Below are 22,609 nucleotides of genomic sequence, written 5' to 3'. Positions count from 1 at the left end.
CTGGGGGTTAGTGGGGCTGGAGGATAGAGAGTGTGTAGATGGTGCTGCTTGGGGTTAGTGGGGCTGGAGGATAGAGAGTGTGTAGATGGTGCTGCTGGGGGTTAGTGGGGCTGGAGGATAGAGAGTGTGTAAATGGTATATTGCTGTAGATGCTTTTTAGGGTTTTCTCCTCCATGCCTCTCTTTGCCATCTGTTCACCCATATGGAGGCATGGATGGAGGAGCCACTTCTGGTAAGACTGGTGGAGGAAGGTTCTCAGTGGTAGACACACACACAGTCAGTAAAGTTTAATTCACATCTGGGACAGAGCAGTCATTCTGTATGACAAAGTCCTTACAGCGCCACTGTCACTGTGATGGCTGTAAGAGCTAGTGTCAGGTAAACATGCCAGTCTTCTGAAGCACAACACTGTGATGGCTGTAAGAGCTAGTGTCAGGTAAACACGCCAGTCTTCTGAAGCCCAACACTGTGATGGCTGTAAGAGCTAGTGTCAGGTAAACACGCCAGTCTTCTGAAACACAACACTGTGATGGCTGTAAGAGCTAGTGTCAGGTAAACACACCAGTCTTCTGAAGCACAACACTGTGATGGCTGTAAGAGCTAGTGTCAGGTAAACACGCCAGTCTTCTGAAGCCCAACACTGTGATGGCTGTAAGAGCTAGTGTCAAGTAAACACGCCAGTCTTCTGAAACACAACACTGTGATGGCTGTAAGAGCTAGTGTCAGGTAAACACGCCAGTCTTCTGAAACACAACACTGTGATGGCTGTAAGACCTAGTGTCAGATAAACACGCCAGTCTTCTGAAGCACAACACTGTGATGGCTGTAAGAGCTAGTGTCAAGTAAACACGCCAGTCTTCTGAAGCACAACACTGTGATGGCTGTAAGACCTAGTGTCAGGTAAACACGCCAGTCTTCTGAAGCCCAACACTGTGATGGTTGTAAGACCTAGTGTCAGATAAACACGCAATTCTTTTCCCTTTTGAACCTTAATTTAGTTGTTTTCCTCTTTCCGCTGAGAGCTGAGGGCTTTGCAATGAGAGTTGATGGATTTCAAATACCTCTCCTTTTGTTGAAAACTCTTAAACATTGAGTGGGGGGTTCTCTTCAGAAACAATACATTGTCCTTATTTTTAGGGGTTGCAAATAAAAGGCCTGATTGTTCAATAATTGATTGATTATTGCGGCCGGTTAAAAGGAAACAGCACTTCCCTTTTGTTTGTTTGTGTATTTGTCTGTTTGCTCTGTTTGTGTGTTCAGAGTGGTCTGAAGACATGTCATTGGTTAATAGGAGGGATCTGAAGACATGTCATTGGTTAATAGGAGGGATCTGAAGACATGTCATTGGTTCAATAGGAGGATTCTGAAGACATGTCATTGGTTCAATAGGAGGATTCTGAAGACATGTCATTGGTTCAATAGGAGGGATCTGAAGACTTGTCATTGGTTCAATAGGAGGATTCTGAAGACATGTCATTGGTTCAATAGGAGGGATCTGAAGACATGTCATTGGTTCAATAGGAGGATTCTGAAGACATGTCATTGGTTAATAGGAGGGATCTGAAGACATGTCATTGGTTCAATAGGAGGGATCTGAAGACATGTCATTGGACAGTGGAGGGATCTGAAGACATGTCATTGGATAATAGGAGGGATCGGAAGTCATGTCATTGGTTAATAGGAGGGATCTGAAGACATGTCATTGGACAGTGGAGGGATCTGAAGACATGTCATTGGATAATAGGAGGGATCTGAAGACATGTAATTGGATAATAGGAGGGATCTGAAGACATGTCATTGGTTAATAGGAGGGATCTGAAGACATGTCATTGGATAATAGGAGGGATCTGAAGACATGTCATTGGATAATAGGAGGGATCTGAAGACATGTCATTGGTTCAATAGGAGGATTCTGAAGTCATGTCATTGGTTCAATGGGAGGGTTCTGAAGTCATGTCATTGGTTCATTAGGAGGGTTCTGAAGTCATGTCATTGGTTCAATGGGAGGGTTCTGAAGTCATGTCATTGGTTCAACAAGGTCCTCCCAGTCAAGTGTGGTGATTGCATTTCCCCTCATGTCAGTCGTTGTTTCTCACCTCTCTCATGCTACAGCACAGTCAGGCTGAACGCTGTTCATGTTCTTCAGGTGGGCCTGTTGGGGACACACACATCGTATGCACAGAGAACACTGTAGGTGGCACACACACCCTGCATCATTACTTGTGCACATTACAGTGACCTGATACAGAACCAGGGCACTTTGTAAATGTCACGGACCAGCCCTCTCCCCCTCTTTGCCCACAGAATAAAATGAATTGAATTGTGCGCTATCAGCAGCAGCAGCAAGATAAATCTGTCGCTTTAAAAGAAAGTAGCAATTAGGTGTGGAAAGCCTAGTGGAGGGAGAGAGAGAATGAGAGAGAGAGGGAGAGAGAGAGAGAGAGAGAGAGGGAGAGAGAGGGAGAGAGAGAGGGAGAGAGAGAGAGAGAGGGAGAGAGAGAGAGAGAGAGAGGGAGAGAGAGAGGGAGAGAGAGAGAGAGAGGGAGAGAGAGAGAGAGAGAGAGAGAGAGAGGGAGGGAGGGAGGGAGGGTACTGGGCTGCTTTTAGGAGTAACTCCCAGCCCTTTCCTAATATATGGGACCAGAGAGGCTATGTGACAGGGGAGCAGGTGAGCTGTTTATCATCAATAGAAGGGATGGGGAGGAGGGCAGGGGGAGATGGAGCCTCTGACCAGGTCCATTACATAGACCAACGATTGGAACTGAGGCTCTGTTGCCAGATGCTATTTCTGAACTCTTCATATCTTCCCTCTGATTCTACAGTTTATCTAACGATTCACCTCACACCACTCTCACAGTCCTTCCTCTCTCCTTCCCCCTATTCTCTCCCTAAATATCTCTATATCAGTCTCTCTCCACAAACACACATACACTACCGGTCAAAAGTTTGGGCTCACTTAGAAATGTCCTTCTTTTTGAAAGAAAAGCTCATTTTTTGTCCATTAAAATAACATCAAATTGATCAGAAGTACAGTGTAGACATTGGTAATGTTGTAAATGACTATTGTAGCTGGAAACAGCAGATTTTTAATGGAATATCTACATAGGCGTACAGAGGCCCATTATCAGCAACCATCCCTCCTGTATTCCAATGGCACGTTATGTTAGCTAATCCAAGTGTATCATTTTAAAGGCTAATTGATCATTAGAAACCCCTTTTGCATTTATGTTAGCACAGCTGAAAACTGTTGTTCTGATTAAAGAAGCATTAAAACGGTCCTTCTTTAGACTAGTTGAGTATCTGGAGCATCAGCATTTGTGGGTTTGATTACAAGCTCAAAATGGCCAGACACAAAGAACTTTCTTCTGAAACTCGTCAGTCTATTCTTGTTCTGAGAAATGAAGACTATTCCATGCGAGAAATTGCCAAGAAACTGAAGATCTCGTACAACGAAGTGTACTACTCCCTTCACAGAACAGCAGCAACTGTCTCTAAACAGAATAGAACGAGGAGTGGGAGGCCCCGGTGCACAACTGAGCAAGAGGACAAGTACATTAGAGTGTCTAGTTTGAGAAACAGATGCCTCACAAGTCCTCAACTGGCAGCTTCATTAAATTGTACCCGCAAAACACCAGTCTCAACGTCAACAGTGAAGAGGCGACTCCGGTTGAGGACTTGTGAGGAGTCTGTTTCTCAAACTAGACACAAGGAAATGTTGGAGTGACCTCAAACTTTTTAACGGTAGTGTATACACACACACACACACTCTCTCCTCTTCATACTGTATCTGTGTGACCTTGATCTGCCAGCAACTTTCAGTCAGTACCAACAAATTAATTACAGACTGTCAAACTGCTGGGGGAGGAATTATTCTTCAAATGTTCCCACCTCTCTTTCTCTCTCTCTCTCATTATCTATTTTTATCTCTTTCTTTCTCTCTCTCTACCTCTACCTCTCTCTTTCTCTTTACGTCTCTCTTTCTCTCTCTACCTCTACCTCTCTCTTTCTTTTTCACTCTTTTTCACTCTTTCTCTCTCTACCTCTTTCTCTCTCTCTCTCTCTCTCTCTCTCTCTCTCTCTCTCTCTCTCTCATTCCCTCTATTTACTTGAATGCCCTTTCCAGTACAGGGGGAAATGTATTGCTTGTAGGACAGGTGGAATATGGACAATGGGCAGCATGGAGTGCAGGGTTATCTGGCCAGCCTGTGAGCGCAGCGGGGAGATCGATGTGATCCGTGATACACTGTCATCACAATTCCCACCCTGGCTGTCCTATTTGTCTTGCGCTGGGAAGCTGGGATGGCTGGTGTCATCTCAGAGCCAGATTATCTGGGTGAATCATAGTTCCAGACACTCTCAGGATTCTGTCTATTTACCCCTGTCGTTCCCTCTGTGGGTGGGGGAGGGATGGAAGGAGAGGAGAGTGGGAGGGATGGAAAGAGAGGAGGGGGAGTAGAGGAGATAGGGGATAGAGGGATGGGGGAGAGGAGGGGGAGAGAGGAGATGGGGATGGAGGGATGGGAGAAGAGGAGGGGGAGGGGGGATGGGAGGAGAGGGGTGGGAGGAAAGTGAGAGAGAGCTTTGGGAAGGTAAAATACAATGCTCCTTGCTTTTCGGGTAGCTGTCTCCGTGGTGATACTGCTCTGATCTGGGTTTTTCACTCTGCTGCGTATAGATGAACCACTCTTCAGAGAGAGGCTGTACAGGACATACAGTCAGTCCCTCAGCCTGGTCATTCTGCTGCGTATAGATGAACCACACTTCAGAGAGAGGCTGTACAGGACATACAGTCAGTCCCTCAGCCTGGTCATTCTGCTGCGTATAGATGAACCACTCTTCAGAGAGAGGCTGTACAGGACATACAGTCAGTCCCTCAGCCTGGTCTCACGTCCTCTTCACACATTCCTACGCTCTCTGCTGCTTCCACTGTCTACCATTAACAATGCTTTCAGCTTTATTCAACTGTTCATATGTCCCTGTGAATGTGATGGAATGTGTGTTTGTGCATCAGTTTTATTTTAACAGCCCCGTTACGTGTGATAAAGCTGGTTGTAAAACCAAGGTCTATTGTGTGTTGTGTTAAGCAGAAGAAGGGCAGCTGGCCCTGCCCATGATGAAGCCAGGCTTTGAGAAGATGGCCCTGGGTGGACAGACCCTGCCTCCAGGCTTCCCTGCGCCCTTCCTCTTCGCCGACGGACTCAACTCTGTGGAGACTCTGCTCACCAACATCCAGGTGGAGACACAGTCTTTGTGTTTTGGAATATTGGCACTGGTGTGAGTGGGTGCTGCTGTAGGGTGTGTGTGTGTGTGTGTGTGTGTGTGTGTGTGTGTGTGTGTGTGTGTGAGTGTGAGTGTGAGTGTGTGTGTGTGTGTGTGTGCGTGTGCGTGTGCGTGTGTGTGTGTGTGTGTGTGTGTGTGTGTGTTATATGGTGCTCTAGTTGTTAACCCTGGGGTTAAAGGTTAAAGTGCTGTGCTCTTCTCTGTGTCCCTCGGGCGGTGCAGGGTCTGCTGAAGGTAGCCGTGGATAACACCCGTGTGCAGGAGAAACATGTTCAGCAGCAGAGGAAGGAGCTTAAGATGGAGCTCTACAGAGAGAGAGAGATGAGAGAGAGTCTGGAGAGACAGCTCTCCTCCGAACTGCACAGCCGAGGTAGGAAAGAGGGAGAGGAAGTGTGTCTGCGTGTGTGTGTGTGTGTGTGTGTGTGTGTGTGTGTGTGTGTGTGTGTGTGTGTGTGTGTGTGTCTGACTGAATGAGAGACAGACAGACAGACAGCGAGGAAATTGTGTGTGTACAGTATATGTGAGAGAGATCTGGCAGTGTGAATGAATAAACCAGTGGAGGCTGGTGAGTGGAGGACGGCTCACAATAATGGCTAGAATGGAGCGAATGGAATGGCATCAACCACATGGAAACCATGGAAACCATGTGTTTGATGTACTGGATACCATTCCACTAATTCCGCTACAGCCATTTACCACAAACCCGTCATCCCCAATGATGGTTTATTTTATTTATTTATTTAACTTTTATTTAACTAGGCAAGTCAGTTAAGAACAAATTATTATTTACAATGACGGCCTATCCCGGCCAAACCCAGACAACGCTGGGCCAACTGACTCCCAATCACGGCCGGATGTGATGCAGCCTGGATGTGCCACAATCCCCTTGTGGAATACACGCATACAGTACATACAAATCCTGCCAAAGGAAAATGTGCATCTTTACTGGGCTTGGCACACATCGTGGTGGACTTAGATTGGACTTGTGCATCTTTACTGGGCTTGGCACACATCGTGGTGGACTTAGATTGGACTTGTGCATCTTTGCTGGGCTTGGCACACATCGTGGTGGACTTAGATTGGACTTGTGCATCTGTGCTGGGCTTGGCACACATCGTGGTGGACTTAGATAGGACTTGTGCATCTGTGCTGGGCTTGGCACACATCGTGGTGGACTTAGATTGGACTTGTGCATCTTTGCTGGGCTTGGCACACATCCTGGTGGATTTAGATAGGACTTGTGCATCTTTGCTGGGCTTGGCACACATCCTGGTGGATTTAGATAGGACTTGTGCATCTTTACTGGGCTTGGCACACATCGTGGTGGACTTAGATAGGACTTGTGCATCTTTGCTGGGCTTGGCACACATCCTGGTGGATTTAGATAGGACTTGTGCATCTTTGCTGGGCTTGGCACACATCCTGGTGGATTTAGATAGGACTTGTGCATCTTTGCTGGGCTTGGCACACATCCTGGTGGATTTAGATAGGACTTGTGCATCTTTACTGGGCTTGGCACACATCCTGGTGGATTTAGATAGGACTTGTGCATCTTCAGCCACAGCCAAGAAATGAAGGCAATTAGTCGCCTCGGTAACAACTCCAACAATATTTACAGACACTTTGAATGTCTATTAGTCATGACTGTTATCACATTGCTTTTTATTAAAATGTGTCTTTTAATGGAGAGGCAGTAAAGCTGTGTGTAATTAGAGGTGTTATCAGCTCTGGGTTAGACAGGGCAGAGTGCACAGGAGGCTGGTAGAACATTAATTGGGGAGGACGGGATCTTGGCAATGGATGGAGTGGAATAGGTGGAAGGTATCAAATACTTCAAACACATTTTTTTCCATGGTTTCCATGTGTTGAATGCCATTTCATTCACTCCATTTCAGCCATTATTATGTGCCGTCCTCCCCTCACCAGCCTCCACTGACAGAGTGGGTGCTGCTGCATGGTGCTGTTGGTTCCTCTTTACTGTGAACATGCTTTTTATTGGGCCGTTAATATGGGGAGAATGGGCACCCTTAAGAGCTTCAAACTGGAGATGGGCTGGGGAGGTGCAGCTGGTCTGGGCTGGGATAGGGGGATGCAGCTGTACTGGGTTACCGGTTATAGTACTGGGTCTAGGGGACATCACTAGAGATTCACAGATACAAAGGGTTTTCTCAGTTTGCCTCAGTTGAGGTGAGCTTTTCAACTCACTGGCTCTCTCCTCCTCTCCCTCCCTCTGTCCCTGTTTAGCCACCATCCAGAAGCGTCTGAAAAAGGAGAAGAAGGCTAAGAGGAAACTGCAGGAGGCTCTGGAGTTTGAGTTCAAGCGCCGTGAGCAGGTGGAGCAGGCCCTCAAAACAGTCACCTCCCCAGAGAACCTCCGTATGAGTCTCAACGGTAAGCCTCCATGCTCTCTAAACTCCTCCTCTTTACCTTTCCCCTCTCCTCCTCCTCCTAATCCTCTTTAACCATTCCCTCTCCTCCTCCTCTTTACCTTTCCCTCTCCTCCTCCTCCTCTTTACCTTTCCCCTCTCCTCCTCCTCCTCCTCCTCTTTACCTTTCCCCTCTCCTCCTCCTCCTCCTTCTCTTTACCTTTCCCCTCTCCTCCTCCTCCTCTTTACCTTTCCCTCTCCTCCTCCTCATCTTTACCTTTCCCTCTCCTCCTCCTCATCTTTACCTTTCCCTCTCCTCCTTCTCCTCTTTATCTTTCCCTCTCCTCCCCCTCCTCTTTACCGTTCCCTCTCCTCCTCCTCCTCCTCCTCTTTATCTTCCTCCTCTCCTCCTCCTCCTCTTTACCTTTCCTTCTCCTCCTCCTCATCTTTACCTTTCCCTCTCCTCCTTCTCCTCTTTATCTTTCCCTCTCCTCCTCCTCCTCTTTACCGTTCCCTCTCCTCCTCCTCCTCTTTACCTTTCCCCTCTCCTCCTCCTCTTTACCTTTCCCTCTCCTCCTCCTCATCTTTACCTTTCCCCTCTCCTCCTCCTCCTCTTTACCTTTCCCCTCTCCTCCTCCTCCTCGTTACCTTCCCCCTCTCCTCCTCCTCCTCTTTACATTTCCCCTCTCCTTCTCCTCTTTACCTTTCCCCTCTCCTCCTCCTCCTCTTTACCTTCCCCCTCTCCTCCTCCTCCTTTTTACCTTTCCCTCTCCTCCTCCTCATCTTTACCTTTCCCTTCTCCTCCTTCTCCTCTTTACCTTTCCCCTCTCCTCCTCCTCCTCGTTACCATCCCCCTCTCCTCCTCCTCCTCTTTACCTTTCCCCTCTCCTTCTGCTCTTTACCTTTCCCCTCTCCTCCTCCTCCTCTTTACCTTCCCCCTCTCCTTCACCTCCTCTTTACCTTTCCCCTCTCCTCCTCCTCTTTACCTTCCCCCTCTCCTCTTCCTCCTCTTTACCTTTCCCTCTCCTACTCCTCCTCTTTAATTTTCCCTCTCCTCCTCCTCCTCCTCCTCTTTACCTTTCCCTCTCCTCCACCTCCTCTTTACCTTTCCCCTCTCCTCCTCCTCCTCCTCTTTACCTTTCCCCTCTCCTCCTCCTCCTCTTTAACTTCTCCCTCTCCTCTTCCTCCTCTTTACCTTCCCCCTCTCCTCCTCCTCCTCTTTACCTTTCCCTCTCCTCCTCCTCATCTTTACCTTTCCCTTCTCCTCCTTCTCCTCTTTACCTTTCCCCTCTCCTCCTCCTCCTCGTTACCATCCCCCTCTCCTCCTCCTCCTCTTTACCTTTCCCCTCTCCTTCTGCTCTTTACCTTTCCCCTCTCCTCCTCCTCCTCTTTACCTTTCCCTCTCCTACTCCTCCTCTTTAATTTTCCCTCTCCTCCTCCTCCTCCTCCTCCTCTTTACCTTTCCCTCTCCTCCACCTCCTCTTTACCTTTCCCCTCTCCTCCTCCTCCTCCTCTTTACCTTTCCCCTCTCCTCCTCCTACTCTTTAACTTCTCCCTCTCCTCTTCCTCCTCTTTACCTTTCCGTCTCCTCCTCCTCCTCTTTACCTTTCCCTCTCCTCCTCCTCCTCTTTACCTTTCCCCTCTCCTCCTCCTTCTCGTTACCTTTCCCTCTCCTCCTTCTCCTGTTTACCTTTTCACCCTCGCCTCCTCCTCCTCTTTACATTTCCCCTCTCCTTCTCCTCTTTACCTTTCCCCTCTCCTCCTCCTCCGCCTCCTCTTTACCTTTCCCTCTCCTCCTTCTCTTGTTTACCTTTTCACCCTCTCCTCCTCCTCCTCTTTACATTTCCCCTCTCCTTCTCCTCTTTACCTTTCCCCTCTCCTCCTCCTCCTCCTCCTCTTTACCTTTCCCCTCTCCTCCTTCTCCTCTTTACCTTTCCCCTCTCCTTCTCCCTTTACCTTTCCCCTCTCCTTCTCCTACTCTTTACCTTCCCCCTCTCCTTCTCATCCTCTTTACCTTTCCCCTCTCCTCCTCCTCCTCTTTACCTTCCCCCTCTCCTTCTCCTCCTCTTTACCTTTCCCCTCTCCTCCTCCTCCTCTTTACCTTCCCCCTCTCCTCCGCCTCCTCTTTACCTTTCCCTCTCCTACTCCTCCTCTTTAATTTTCCCTGTCCTCCTCCTCCTCCTCCTCTTTACCTTTCCCTCTCCTCCTCCTCCTCTTTACCTTTCCCCTCTCCTCCTCCTCCTCTTTACCTTTCCCTCTCCTCCGCCTCCTCTTTACCTTTCCCCTCTCCTTCTCCTCCTCTTTACCTTCCCCCTCTCCCCCTCCTCCTCTTTACCTTTCCGTCTCCGTCTCCTCCTCCTCCTCTTTACCTTTCCTTCTCCTCCTCCTCCTCTTTACCTTTCCCCTCTCCTCCTTCTCCTCTTTACCTTTCCCCTCTCCTTCTCCCTTTACCTTTCCCCTCTCCTCCTCCTCCTCTTTACCTTCCCCCTCTCCTTCTCATCCTCTTTACCTTTCCCCTCTCCTCCTCCTCCTCTTTACCTTCCCCCTCTCCTTCTCCTCCTCTTTACCTTTCCCCTCTCCTCCTCCTCCTCTTTACCTTCCCCCTCTCCTCCGCCTCCTCTTTACCTTTCCCTCTCCTACTCCTCCTCTTTAATTTTCCCTGTCCTCCTCCTCCTCCTCCTCTTTACCTTTCCCTCTCCTCCTCCTCCTCTTTACCTTCCCCCTCTCCTCCTCCCCCTCTTTACCTTTCCCTCTCCTACTCCTCCTCTTTAATTTTCCCTCTCCTCCTCCTCCTCTTTACCTTTCCCTCTCCTCCTCCTCCTCTTTACCTTTCCCCTCTCCTCCTCCTCCTCTTTACCTTTCCCTCTCCTCCGCCTCCTCTTTACCTTTCCCCTCTCCTCCTCCTCCTCTTTACCTTCCCCCTCTCCCCCTCCTCCTCTTTACCTTTCCCTCTCCTCCTCCTCCTCTTTACCTTTCCCCTCTCCTCCTCCTCCTCTTTACCTTTCCCTCTCCTCCGCCCGCCTCCTCTTTACCTTCCCCTCTCCTCCTCCTCCTCTTTACCTTCCCCCTCTCCTCCTCCTCCTCTTTACCTTCCCCCTCTCCTTCTCCTCCTCTTTACCTTTCCCCTCTCCTCCTCCTCCTCTTTACCTTCCCCCTCTCCTTCTCATCCTCTTTACCTTTCCCCTCCCTCCTCCTCCTCTTTACCTTCACCCTCTCCTCCTCCTCTTTACCTTTCCCCTCTCCTCCTCCTCTTTACCTTCCCCCTCTCCTCCGCCTCCTCTTTACCTTTCCCTCTCCTACTCCTCCTCTTTAATTTTCCCTGTCCTCCTCCTCCTCCTCCTCTTTACCTTTCCCTCTCCTCCTCCTCCTCTTTACCTTCCCCCTCTCCTCCTCCCCCTCTTTACCTTTCCCTCTCCTACTCCTCCTCTTTAATTTTCCCTCTCCTCCTCCTCCTCTTTACCTTTCCCTCTCCTCCTCCTCCTCTTTACCTTTCCCCTCTCCTCCTCCTCCTCTTTACCTTTCCCTCTCCTCCGCCTCCTCTTTACCTTTCCCCTCTCCTCCTCCTCATCTTTACCTTCCCCCTCTCCCCCTCTCCTCCTCCTCCTCTTTACCTTCCCCCTCTCCTCCGCCTCCTCTTTACCTTTCCCTCTCCTACTCCTCCTCTTTAATTTTCCCTGTCCTCCTCCTCCTCCTCCTCTTTACCTTTCCCTCTCCTCCTCCTCCTCTTTACCTTCCCCCTCTCCTCCTCCCCCTCTTTACCTTTCCCTCTCCTACTCCTCCTCTTTAATTTTCCCTCTCCTCCTCCTCCTCTTTACCTTTCCCTCTCCTCCTCCTCCTCTTTACCTTTCCCCTCTCCTCCTCCTCCTCTTTACCTTTCCCTCTCCTCCGCCTCCTCTTTACCTTTCCCCTCTCCTCCTCCTCCTCTTTACCTTCCCCCTCTCCCCCTCTGCTCCTCCTCCTCTTTACCTTCCCCCTCTCCTCCGCCTCCTCTTTACCTTTCCCTCTCCTACTCCTCCTCTTTAATTTTCCCTGTCCTCCTCCTCCTCTTTACCTTTCCCTCTCCTCCTCCTCCTCTTTACCTTCCCCCTCTCCTCCTCCCCCTCTTTACCTTTCCCTCTCCTACTCCTCCTCTTTAATTTTCCCTCTCCTCCTCCTCCTCTTTACCTTTCCCTCTCCTCCTCCTCTTTACCTTTCCCCTCTCCTCCTCCTCCTCTTTACCTTTCACTCTCCTCCGCCTCCTCTTTACCTTTCCCCTCTCCTCCTCCTCCTCTTTACCTTCCCCCTCTCCCCCTCCTCCTCTTTACCTTTCCGTCTCCGTCTCCGTCACCTCCTCTTTACCTTTCCTTCTCCTCCTCCTCCTCTTTACCTTTCCCCTCTCCTCCTCCTTCTCGTTACCTTTCCCGATCCTCCTTCTCCTGTTTACCTTTTCACCCTCTCCTCCTCCTCCTCCTCCTCCTCCTCCTCTTTACTTTTCCCCTCTCCTTCTCCCTTTACCTTTCCCCTCTCCTTCTCCTCTTTACCTTTCCCTCTCCTCCTTCTCTTGTTTACCTTTTCACCCTCTCCTCCTCCTCCTCTTTACATTTCCCCTCTCCTTCTCCTCTTTACCTTTCCCCTCTCCTCCTCCTCCTCCTCCTCTTTACCTTTCCCCTCTCCTCCTTCTCCTCTTTACCTTTCCCCTCTCCTTCTCCCTTTACCTTTCCCCTCTCCTCCTCCTCCTCTTTACCTTCCCCCTCTCCTTCTCATCCTCTTTACCTTTCCCCTCTCCTCCTCCTCCTCTTTACCTTCCCCCTCTCCTTCTCCTCCTCTTTACCTTTCCCCTCTCCTCCTCCTCCTCTTTACCTTCCCCCTCTCCTCCGCCTCCTCTTTACCGTTCCCTCTCCTACTCCTCCTCTTTAATTTTCCCTCTCCTCCTCCTCCTCCTCCTCCTCCTCTTTACCTTTCCCTCTCCTCCTCCTCCTCTTTACCTTTCCCCTCTCCTCCTCCTCCTCTTTACTTTCCCTCTCCTCCGCCTCCTCTTTACCTTTCCCCTCTCCTTCTCCTCCTCTTTACCTTCCCCCTCTCCCCCTCCTCCTCTTTGCCTTTCCGTCTCCGTCTCCTCCTCCTCCTCTTTACCTTTCCTTCTCCTCCTCCTCCTCTTTACCTTTCCCCTCTCCTCCTTCTCCTCTTTACCTTTCCCCTCTCCTTCTCCCTTTACCTTTCCCCCCTCCTTCTCCTCCTCTTTACCTTTCCCCTCTCCTTCTCCTCTTTACCTTCCCCCTCTCCTCCGCCTCCTCTTTACCTTTCCCTCTCCTACTCCTCCTCTTTAATTTTCCCTGTCCTCCTCCTCCTCTTTACCTTTCCCTCTCCTCCTCCTCCTCTTTACCTTCCCCCTCTCCTCCTCCCCCTCTTTACCTTTCCCTCTCCTACTCCTCCTCTTTAATTTTCACTCTCCTCCTCCTCCTCTTTACCTTTCCCTCTCCTCCTCCTCCTCTTTACCTTTCCCCTCTCCTCCTCCTCCTCTTTACCTTTCCCTCTCCTCCGCCTCCTCTTTACCTTTCCCCTCTCCTCCTCCTCCTCTTTACCTTCCCCCTCTCCCCCTCTCCTCCTCCTCCTCTTTACCTTCCCCCTCTCCTCCGCCTCCTCTTTACCTTTCCCTCTCCTACTCCTCCTCTTTAATTTTCCCTGTCCTCCTCCTCCTCCTCCTCTTTACCTTTCCCTTTCCTCCTCCTCCTCTTTACCTTCCCCTTCTCCCTTTACCTTTCCCCTCTCCTCCTCCTCCTCTTTACCTTCCCCCTCTCCTTCTCATCCTCTTTACCTTTCCCCTCTCCTCCTCCTCCTCTTTACCTTCACCCTCTCCTTCTCCTCCTCTTTACCTTTCCCCTCTCCTCCTCCTCTTTACCTTCCCCCTCTCCTCCGCCTCCTCTTTACCTTTCCCTCTCCTACTCCTCCTCTTTAATTTTCCCTGTCCTCCTCCTCCTCCTCCTCTTTACCTTTCCCTCTCCTCCTCCTCCTCTTTACCTTCCCCCTCTCCTCCTCCCCCTCTTTACCTTTCCCTCTCCTACTCCTCCTCTTTAATTTTCCCTCTCCTCCTCCTCCTCTTTACCTTTCCCTCTCCTCCTCCTCCTCTTTACCTTTCCCCTCTCCTCCTCCTCCTCTTTACCTTTCCCTCTCCTCCGCCTCCTCTTTACCTTTCCCCTCTCCTCCTCCTCCTCTTTACCTTCCCCCTCTCCCCCTCCTCCTCTTTACCTTTCCGTCTCCGTCTCCTCCTCCTCCTCTTTACCTTTCCTTCTCCTCCTCCTCCTCTTTACCTTTCCCCTCTCCTCCTCCTTCTCGTTACCTTTCCCGATCCTCCTTCTCCTGTTTACCTTTTCACCCTCTCCTCCTCCTCCTCCTCCTCCTCCTCCTCTTTACCTTTCCCCTCTCCTTCTCCTCTTTACCTTTCCCTCTCCTCCTTCTCTTGTTTACCTTTTCACCCTCTCCTCCTCCTCCTCTTTACATTTCCCCTCTCCTTCTCCTCTTTACCTTTCCCCTCTCCTCCTTCTCCTCCTCCTCTTTACCTTTCCCCTCTCCTCCTTCTCCTCTTTACCTTCCCCTCTCCTTCTCCCTTTACCTTTCCCCTCTCCTCCTCCTCCTCTTTACCTTCCCCCTTTCCTTCTCATCCTCTTTACCTTTCCCCTCTCCTCCTCCTCCTCTTTACCTTCCCCCTCTCCTCCTCCTCCTCTTTACCTTCCCCCTCTCCTCCGCCTCCTCTTTACCTTTCCCTCTCCTACTCCTCCTCTTTAATTTTCCCTCTCCTCCTCCTCCTCCTCCTCTTTACCTTTCCCTCTCCTCCTCCTCCTCTTTACCTTTCCCCTCTCCTCCTCCTCCTCTTTACCTTTCCCTCTCCTCCGCCTCCTCTTTACCTTTCCCCTCTCCTTCTCCTCCTCTTTACCTTCCCCCTCTCCCCCTCCTCCTCTTTACCTTTCCGTCTCCGTCTCCTCCTCCTCCTCTTTACCTTTCCTTCTCCTTCTCCTCTTTACCTTTCCCCTCTCCTTCTCCCTTTACCTTTCCCCTCTCCTCCTCCTCCTCTTTACCTTCCCCCTCTCCTTCTCATCCTCTTTACCTTTCCCCTCTCCTCCTCCTCCTCTTTACCTTCACCCTCTCCTTCTCCTCCTCTTTACCTTTCCCCTCTCCTCCTCCTCTTTACCTTCCCCCTCTCCTCCGCCTCCTCTTTACCTTTCCCTCTCCTACTCCTCCTCTTTAATTTTCCCTGTCCTCCTCCTCCTCCTCCTCTTTACCTTTCCCTCTCCTCCTCCTCCTCTTTACCTTCCCCCTCTCCTCCTCCCCCTCTTTACCTTTCCCTCTCCTACTCCTCCTCTTTAATTTTCCCTCTCCTCCTCCTCCTCTTTACCTTTCCCTCTCCTCCTCCTCCTCTTTACCTTTCCCCTCTCCTCCTCCTCCTCTTTACCTTTCCCTCTCCTCCGCCTCCTCTTTACCTTTCCCCTCTCCTCCTCCTCCTCTTTACCTTCCCCCTCTCCCCCTCTCCTCCTCCTCCTCCTCTTTACCTTCCCCCTCTCCTCCGCCTCCTCTTTACCTTTCCCTCTCCTACTCCTCCTCTTTAATTTTCCCTGTCCTCCTCCTCCTCCTCCTCTTTACCTTTCCCTCTCCTCCTCCTCCTCTTTACCTTCCCCTTCTCCCTTTACCTTTCCCCTCTCCTCCTCCTCCTCTTTACCTTCCCCCTCTCCTTCTCATCCTCTTTACCTTTCCCCTCTCCTCCTCCTCCTCTTTACCTTCACCCTCTCCTTCTCCTCCTCTTTACCTTTCCCCTCTCCTCCTCCTCTTTACCTTCCCCCTCTCCTTCTCATCCTCTTTACCTTTCCCCTCTCCTCCTCCTCCTCTTTACCTTCACCCTCTCCTTCTCCTCCTCTTTACCTTTCCCCTCTCCTCCTCCTCTTTACCTTCCCCCTCTCCTCCGCCTCCTCTTTACCTTTCCCTCTCCTACTCCTCCTCTTTAATTTTCCCTGTCCTCCTCCTCCTCCTCCTCTTTACCTTTCCCTCTCCTCCTCCTCCTCTTTACCTTCCCCCTCTCCTCCTCCCCCTCTTTACCTTTCCCTCTCCTACTCCTCCTCTTTAATTTTCCCTCTCCTCCTCCTCCTCTTTACCTTTCCCTCTCCTCCTCCTCCTCTTTACCTTTCCCCTCTCCTCCTCCTCCTCTTTACCTTTCCCTCTCCTCCGCCTCCTCTTTACCTTTCCCCTCTCCTCCTCCTCCTCTTTACCTTCCCCCTCTCCCCCTCTCCTCCTCCTCCTCCTCTTTACCTTCCCCCTCTCCTCCGCCTCCTCTTTACCTTTCCCTCTCCTACTCCTCCTCTTTAATTTTCCCTGTCCTCCTCCTCCTCCTCCTCTTTACCTTTCCCTCTCCTCCTCCTCCTCTTTACCTTCCCCTTCTCCCTTTACCTTTCCCCTCTCCTCCTCCTCCTCTTTACCTTCCCCCTCTCCTTCTCATCCTCTTTACCTTTCCCCTCTCCTCCTCCTCCTCTTTACCTTCACCCTCTCCTTCTCCTCCTCTTTACCTTTCCCCTCTCCTCCTCCTCTTTACCTTCCCCCTCTCCTCCGCCTCCTCTTTACCTTTCCCTCTCCTCCTCCTCCTCTTTACCTTCCCCCTCTCCTCCTCCTCCTCTTTACCTTCCCCCTCTCCTTCTCCTCCTCTTTACCTTTCCCCTCTCCTCCTCCTCCTCTTTACCTTCCCCCTCTCCTTCTCATCCTCTTTACCTTTCCCCTCTCCTCCTCCTCCTCTTTACCTTCACCCTCTCCTCCTCCTCTTTACCTTTCCCCTCTCCTCCTCCTCTTTACCTTCCCCCTCTCCTCCGCCTCCTCTTTACCTTTCCCTCTCCTACTCCTCCTCTTTAATTTTCCCTGTCCTCCTCCTCCTCTTTACCTTTCCCTCTCCTCCTCCTCCTCTTTACCTTCCCCCTCTCCTCCTCCCCCTCTTTACCTTTCCCTCTCCTACTCCTCCTCTTTAATTTTCCCTCTCCTCCTCCTCCTCTTTACCTTTCCCTCTCCTCCTCCTCCTCTTTACCTTTCCCCTCTCCTCCTCCTCCTCTTTACCTTTCCCTCTCCTCCGCCTCCTCTTTACCTTTCCCCTCTCCTCCTCCTCATCTTTACCTTCCCCCTCTCCCCCTCTCCTCCTCCTCCTCTTTACCTTCCCCCTCTCCTCCGCCTCCTCTTTACCTTTCCCTCTCCTACTCCTCCTCTTTAATTTTCCCTGTCCTCCTCCTCCTCCTCCTCTTTACCTTTCCCTCTCCTCCTCCTCCTCTTTACCTTCCCCCTCTCCTCCTCCCCCTCTTTACCTTTCCCTCTCCTACTCCTCCTCTTTAATTTTCCCTCTCCTCCTCCTCCTCTTTACCTTTCCCTCTCCTCCTCCTCCTCTTTACCTTTCCCCTCTCCTCCTCCTCCTCTTTACCTTTCCCTCTCCTCCGCCTCCTCTTTACCTTTCCCCTCTCCTCCTCCTCCTCTTTACCTTCCCCCTCTCCCCCTCTGCTCCTCCTCCTCTTTACCTTCCCCCTCTCCTCCGCCTCCTCTTTACCTTTCTCTCTCTAACTCCTCCTCTTTAATTTTCCCTGTCCTCCTCCTCCTCTTTACCTTTCCCTCTCCTCCTCCTCCTCTTTACCTTCCCCCTCTCCTCCTCCCCCTCTTTACCTTTCCCTCTCCTACTCCTCCTCTTTAATTTTCCCTCTCCTCCTCCTCCTCTTTACCTTTCCCTCTCCTCCTCCTCTTTACCTTTCCCCTCTCCTCCTCCTCCTCTTTACCTTTCACTCTCCTCCGCCTCCTCTTTACCTTTCCCCTCTCCTCCTCCTCCTCTTTACCTTCCCCCTCTCCCCCTCCTCCTCTTTACCTTTCCGTCTCCGTCTCCGTCACCTCCTCTTTACCTTTCCTTCTCCTCCTCCTCCTCTTTACCTTTCCCCTCTCCTCCTCCTTCTCGTTACCTTTCCCGATCCTCCTTCTCCTGTTTACCTTTTCACCCTCTCCTCCTCCTCCTCTTTACTTTTCCCCTCTCCTTCTCCCTTTACCTTTCCCCTCTCCTTCTCCTCTTTACCTTTCCCTCTCCTCCTTCTCTTGTTTACCTTTTCACCCTCTCCTCCTCCTCCTCTTTACATTTCCCCTCTCCTTCTCCTCTTTACCTTTCCCCTCTCCTCCTCCTCCTCCTCCTCTTTACCTTTCCCCTCTCCTCCTTCTCCTCTTTACCTTTCCGCTCTCCTTCTCCCTTTACCTTTCCCCTCTCCTCCTCCTCCTCTTTACCTTCCCCCTCTCCTTCTCATCCTCTTTACCTTTCCCCTCTCCTCCTCCTCCTCTTTACCTTCCCCCTCTCCTTCTCCTCCTCTTTACCTTTCCCCTCTCCTCCTCCTCCTCTTTACCTTTCCCCTCTCCTCCTCCTCCTCTTTACTTTCCCTCTCCTCCGCCTCCTCTTTACCTTTCCCCTCTCCTTCTCCTCCTCTTTACCTTCCCCCTCTCCCCCTCCTCCTCTTTACCTTTCCGTCTCCGTCTCCTCCTCCTCCTCTTTACCTTTCCTTCTCCTCCTCCTCCTCTTTACCTTTCCCCTCTCCTCCTTCTCCTCTTTACCTTTCCCCTCTCCTTCTCCCTTTACCTTTCCCCCCTCCTTCTCCTCCTCTTTACCTTTCCCCTCTCCTTCTCCTCTTTACCTTCCCCCTCTCCTCCGCCTCCTCTTTACCTTTCCCTCTCCTACTCCTCCTCTTTAATTTTCCCTGTCCTCCTCCTCCTCTTTACCTTTCCCTCTCCTCCTCCTCCTCTTTACCTTCCCCCTCTCCTCCTCCCCCTCTTTACCTTTCCCTCTCCTACTCCTCCTCTTTAATTTTCCCTCTCCTCCTCCTCCTCTTTACCTTTCCCTCTCCTCCTCCTCCTCTTTACCTTTCCCCTCTCCTCCTCCTCCTCTTTACCTTTCCCTCTCCTCCGCCTCCTCTTTACCTTTCCCCTCTCCTCCTCCTCCTCTTTACCTTCCCCCTCTCCCCCTCTCCTCCTCCTCCTCTTTACCTTCCCCCTCTCCTCCGCCTCCTCTTTACCTTTCCCTCTCCTACTCCTCCTCTTTAATTTTCCCTGTCCTCCTCCTCCTCCTCCTCTTTACCTTTCCCTCTCCTCCTCCTCCTCTTTACCTTCCCCTTCTCCCTTTACCTTTCCCCTCTCCTCCTCCTCCTCTTTACCTTCCCCCTCTCCTTCTCATCCTCTTTACCTTTCCCCTCTCCTCCTCCTCCTCTTTACCTTCACCCTCTCCTTCTCCTCCTCTTTACCTTTCCCCTCTCCTCCTCCTCTTTACCTTCCCCCTCTCCTCCGCCTCCTCTTTACCTTTCCCTCTCCTACTCCTCCTCTTTAATTTTCCCTGTCCTCCTCCTCCTCCTCCTCTTTACCTTTCCCTCTCCTCCTCCTCCTCTTTACCTTCCCCCTCTCCTCCTCCCCCTCTTTACCTTTCCCTCTCCTACTCCTCCTCTTTAATTTTCCCTCTCCTCCTCCTCCTCTTTACCTTTCCCTCTCCTCCTCCTCCTCTTTACCTTTCCCCTCTCCTCCTCCTCCTCTTTACCTTTCCCTCTCCTCCGCCTCCTCTTTACCTTTCCCCTCTCCTCCTCCTCCTCTTTACCTTCCCCCTCTCCCCCTCCTCCTCTTTACCTTTCCGTCTCCGTCTCCTCCTCCTCCTCTTTACCTTTCCTTCTCCTCCTCCTCCTCTTTACCTTTCCCCTCTCCTCCTCCTTCTCGTTACCTTTCCCGATCCTCCTTCTCCTGTTTACCTTTTCACCCTCTCCTCCTCCTCCTCCTCCTCCTCCTCCTCTTTACCTTTCCCCTCTCCTTCTCCTCTTTACCTTTCCCTCTCCTCCTTCTCTTGTTTACCTTTTCACCCTCTCCTCCTCCTCCTCTTTACATTTCCCCTCTCCTTCTCCTCTTTACCTTTCCCCTCTCCTCCTTCTCCTCCTCCTCTTTACCTTTCCCCTCTCCTCCTTCTCCTCTTTACCTTCCCCTCTCCTTCTCCCTTTACCTTTCCCCTCTCCTCCTCCTCCTCTTTACCTTTCCCCTCTCCTCCTCCTCCTCTTTACCTTCCCCCTCTCCTTCTCATCCTCTTTACCTTTCCCCTCTCCTCCTCCTCCTCTTTACCTTCCCCCTCTCCTCCTCCTCCTCTTTACCTTCCCCCTCTCCTCCGCCTCCTCTTTACCTTTCCCTCTCCTACTCCTCCTCTTTAATTTTCCCTCTCCTCCTCCTCCTCCTCCTCTTTACCTTTCCCTCTCCTCCTCCTCCTCTTTACCTTTCCCCTCTCCTCCTCCTCCTCTTTACCTTTCCCTCTCCTCCGCCTCCTCTTTACCTTTCCCCTCTCCTTCTCCTCCTCTTTACCTTCCCCTCTCCCCCTCCTCCTCTTTACCTTTCCGTCTCCGTCTCCTCCTCCTCCTCTTTACCTTTCCTTCTCCTTCTCCTCTTTACCTTTCCCCTCTCCTTCTCCCTTTACCTTTCCCCTCTCCTCCTCCTCCTCTTTACCTTCCCCCTCTCCTTCTCATCCTCTTTACCTTTCCCCTCTCCTCCTCCTCCTCTTTACCTTCACCCTCTCCTTCTCCTCCTCTTTACCTTTCCCCTCTCCTCCTCCTCTTTACCTTCCCCCTCTCCTCCGCCTCCTCTTTACCTTTCCCTCTCCTACTCCTCCTCTTTAATTTTCCCTGTCCTCCTCCTCCTCCTCCTCTTTACCTTTCCCTCTCCTCCTCCTCCTCTTTACCTTCCCCCTCTCCTCCTCCCCCTCTTTACCTTTCCCTCTCCTACTCCTCCTCTTTAATTTTCCCTCTCCTCCTCCTCCTCTTTACCTTTCCCTCTCCTCCTCCTCCTCTTTACCTTTCCCCTCTCCTCCTCCTCCTCTTTACCTTTCCCTCTCCTCCGCCTCCTCTTTACCTTTCCCCTCTCCTCCTCCTCCTCTTTACCTTCCCCCTCTCCCCCTCTCCTCCTCCTCCTCTTTACCTTCCCCCTCTCCTCCGCCTCCTCTTTACCTTTCCCTCTCCTACTCCTCCTCTTTAATTTTCCCTGTCCTCCTCCTCCTCCTCCTCTTTACCTTTCCCTCTCCTCCTCCTCCTCTTTACCTTCCCCTTCTCCCTTTACCTTTCCCCTCTCCTCCTCCTCCTCTTTACCTTCACCCTCTCCTTCTCCTCCTCTTTACCTTTCCCCTCTCCTCCTCCTCTTTACCTTCCCCCTCTCCTCCGCCTCCTCTTTACCTTTCCCTCTCCTACTCCTCCTCTTTAATTTTCCCTGTCCTCCTCCTCCTCCTCCTCTTTACCTTTCCCTCTCCTCCTCCTCCTCTTTACCTTCCCCCTCTCCTCCTCCCCCTCTTTACCTTTCCCTCTCCTACTCCTCCTCTTTAATTTTCCCTCTCCTCCTCCTCCTCTTTACCTTTCCCCTCTCCTCCTCCTCCTCTTTACCTTTCCCTCTCCTCCGCCTCCTCTTTACCTTTCCCCTCTCCTCCTCCTCCTCTTTACCTTCCCCCTCTCCCCTCCTCCTCTTTACCTTTCCGTCTCCGTCTCCTCCTCCTCCTCTTTACCTTTCCTTCTCCTCCTCCTCCTCTTTACCTTTCCCCTCTCCTCCTCCTTCTCGTTACCTTTCCCGATCCTCCTTCTCCTGTTTACCTTTTCACCCTCTCCTCCTCCTCCTCCTCCTCCTCTTCCTCCTCTTTACCTTTCCCCTCTCCTTCTCCCTTTACCTTTCCCCTCTCCTTCTCCTCTTTACCTTTCCCTCTCCTCCTTCTCTTGTTTACCTTTTCACCCTCTCCTCCTCCTCCTCTTTACATTTCCCCTCTCCTTCTCCTCTTTACCTTTCCCCTCTCCTCCTTCTCCTCCTCCTCTTTACCTTTCCCCTCTCCTCCTTCTCCTCTTTACCTTCCCCTCTCCTTCTCCCTTTACCTTTCCCCTCTCCTCCTCCTCCTCTTTACCTTCCCCCTCTCCTTCTCATCCTCTTTACCTTTCCCCTCTCCTCCTCCTCCTCTTTACCTTCCCCCTCTCCTCCTCCTCCTCTTTACCTTCCCCCTCTCCTCCGCCTCCTCTTTACCTTTCCCTCTCCTACTCCTCCTCTTTAATTTTCCCTCTCCTCCTCCTCCTCCTCCTCTTTACCTTTCCCTCTCCTCCTCCTCCTCTTTACCTTTCCCCTCTCCTCCTCCTCCTCTTTACCTTTCCCTCTCCTCCGCCTCCTCTTTACCTTTCCCCTCTCCTTCTCCTCCTCTTTACCTTCCCCCTCTCCCCCTCCTCCTCTTTACCTTTCCGTCTCCGTCTCCTCCTCCTCCTCTTTACCTTTCCTTCTCCTTCTCCTCTTTACCTTTCCCCTCTCCTTCTCCCTTTACCTTTCCCCTCTCCTCCTCCTCCTCTTTACCTTCCCCCTCTCCTTCTCATCCTCTTTACCTTTCCCCTCTCCTCCTCCTCCTCTTTACCTTCACCCTCTCCTTCTCCTCCTCTTTACCTTTCCCCTCTCCTCCTCCTCTTTACCTTCCCCCTCTCCTCCGCCTCCTCTTTACCTTTCCCTCTCCTACTCCTCCTCTTTAATTTTCCCTGTCCTCCTCCTCCTCCTCCTCTTTACCTTCCCCCTCTCCTTCTCATCCTCTTTACCTTTCCCCTCTCCTCCTCCTCCTCTTTACCTTCACCCTCTCCTTCTCCTCCTCTTTACCTTTCCCCTCTCCTCCTCCTCTTTACCTTCCCCCTCTCCTCCTCCCCCTCTTTACCTTTCCCTCTCCTACTCCTCCTCTTTAATTTTCCCTCTCCTCCTCCTCCTCTTTACCTTTCCCTCTCCTCCTCCTCCTCTTTACCTTTCCCCTCTCCTCCTCCTCCTCTTTACCTTTCCCTCTCCTCCGCCTCCTCTTTACCTTTCCCCTCTCCTCCTCCTCCTCTTTACCTTCCCCCTCTCCCCCTCTCCTCCTCCTCCTCTTTACCTTCCCCCTCTCCTCCGCCTCCTCTTTACCTTTCCCTCTCCTACTCCTCCTCTTTAATTTT

General features: G+C 51.5%; 1 protein-coding gene across 8 annotated transcripts in view; it reads left to right on the top strand.

Annotated features, from left to right (window-relative positions):
• LOC110510172 (dachshund homolog 2-like) overlaps positions 1-22,609 on the top strand; it is a 285,623-nt gene that overhangs the window by 224,638 nt on the left and 38,376 nt on the right. For 5 of the 8 annotated variants that reach the window (XM_036967521.1, XM_036967522.1, XM_036967517.1 and 2 more), the window contains 3 exons: positions 5,085-5,233; positions 5,494-5,650; positions 7,525-7,671. In XM_036967521.1, the coding sequence (XP_036823416.1) occupies positions 5,085-5,233; positions 5,494-5,650; positions 7,525-7,671 (453 nt within the window). The remainder of the gene's footprint in view (positions 1-5,084; positions 5,234-5,493; positions 5,651-7,524; positions 7,672-22,609) is intronic. The other 3 variants (XM_036967518.1, XM_036967519.1, XM_036967523.1) reach the window with 3 other exon arrangements.

The sequence above is a fragment of the Oncorhynchus mykiss genome, chromosome Y (assembly GCF_013265735.2).
Source record: "Oncorhynchus mykiss isolate Arlee chromosome Y, USDA_OmykA_1.1, whole genome shotgun sequence".
In the NCBI taxonomy this organism is placed as follows: Eukaryota; Metazoa; Chordata; class Actinopteri; order Salmoniformes; family Salmonidae; genus Oncorhynchus; species Oncorhynchus mykiss.
This window is presented reverse-complemented; position numbering and strand designations above follow the sequence as displayed.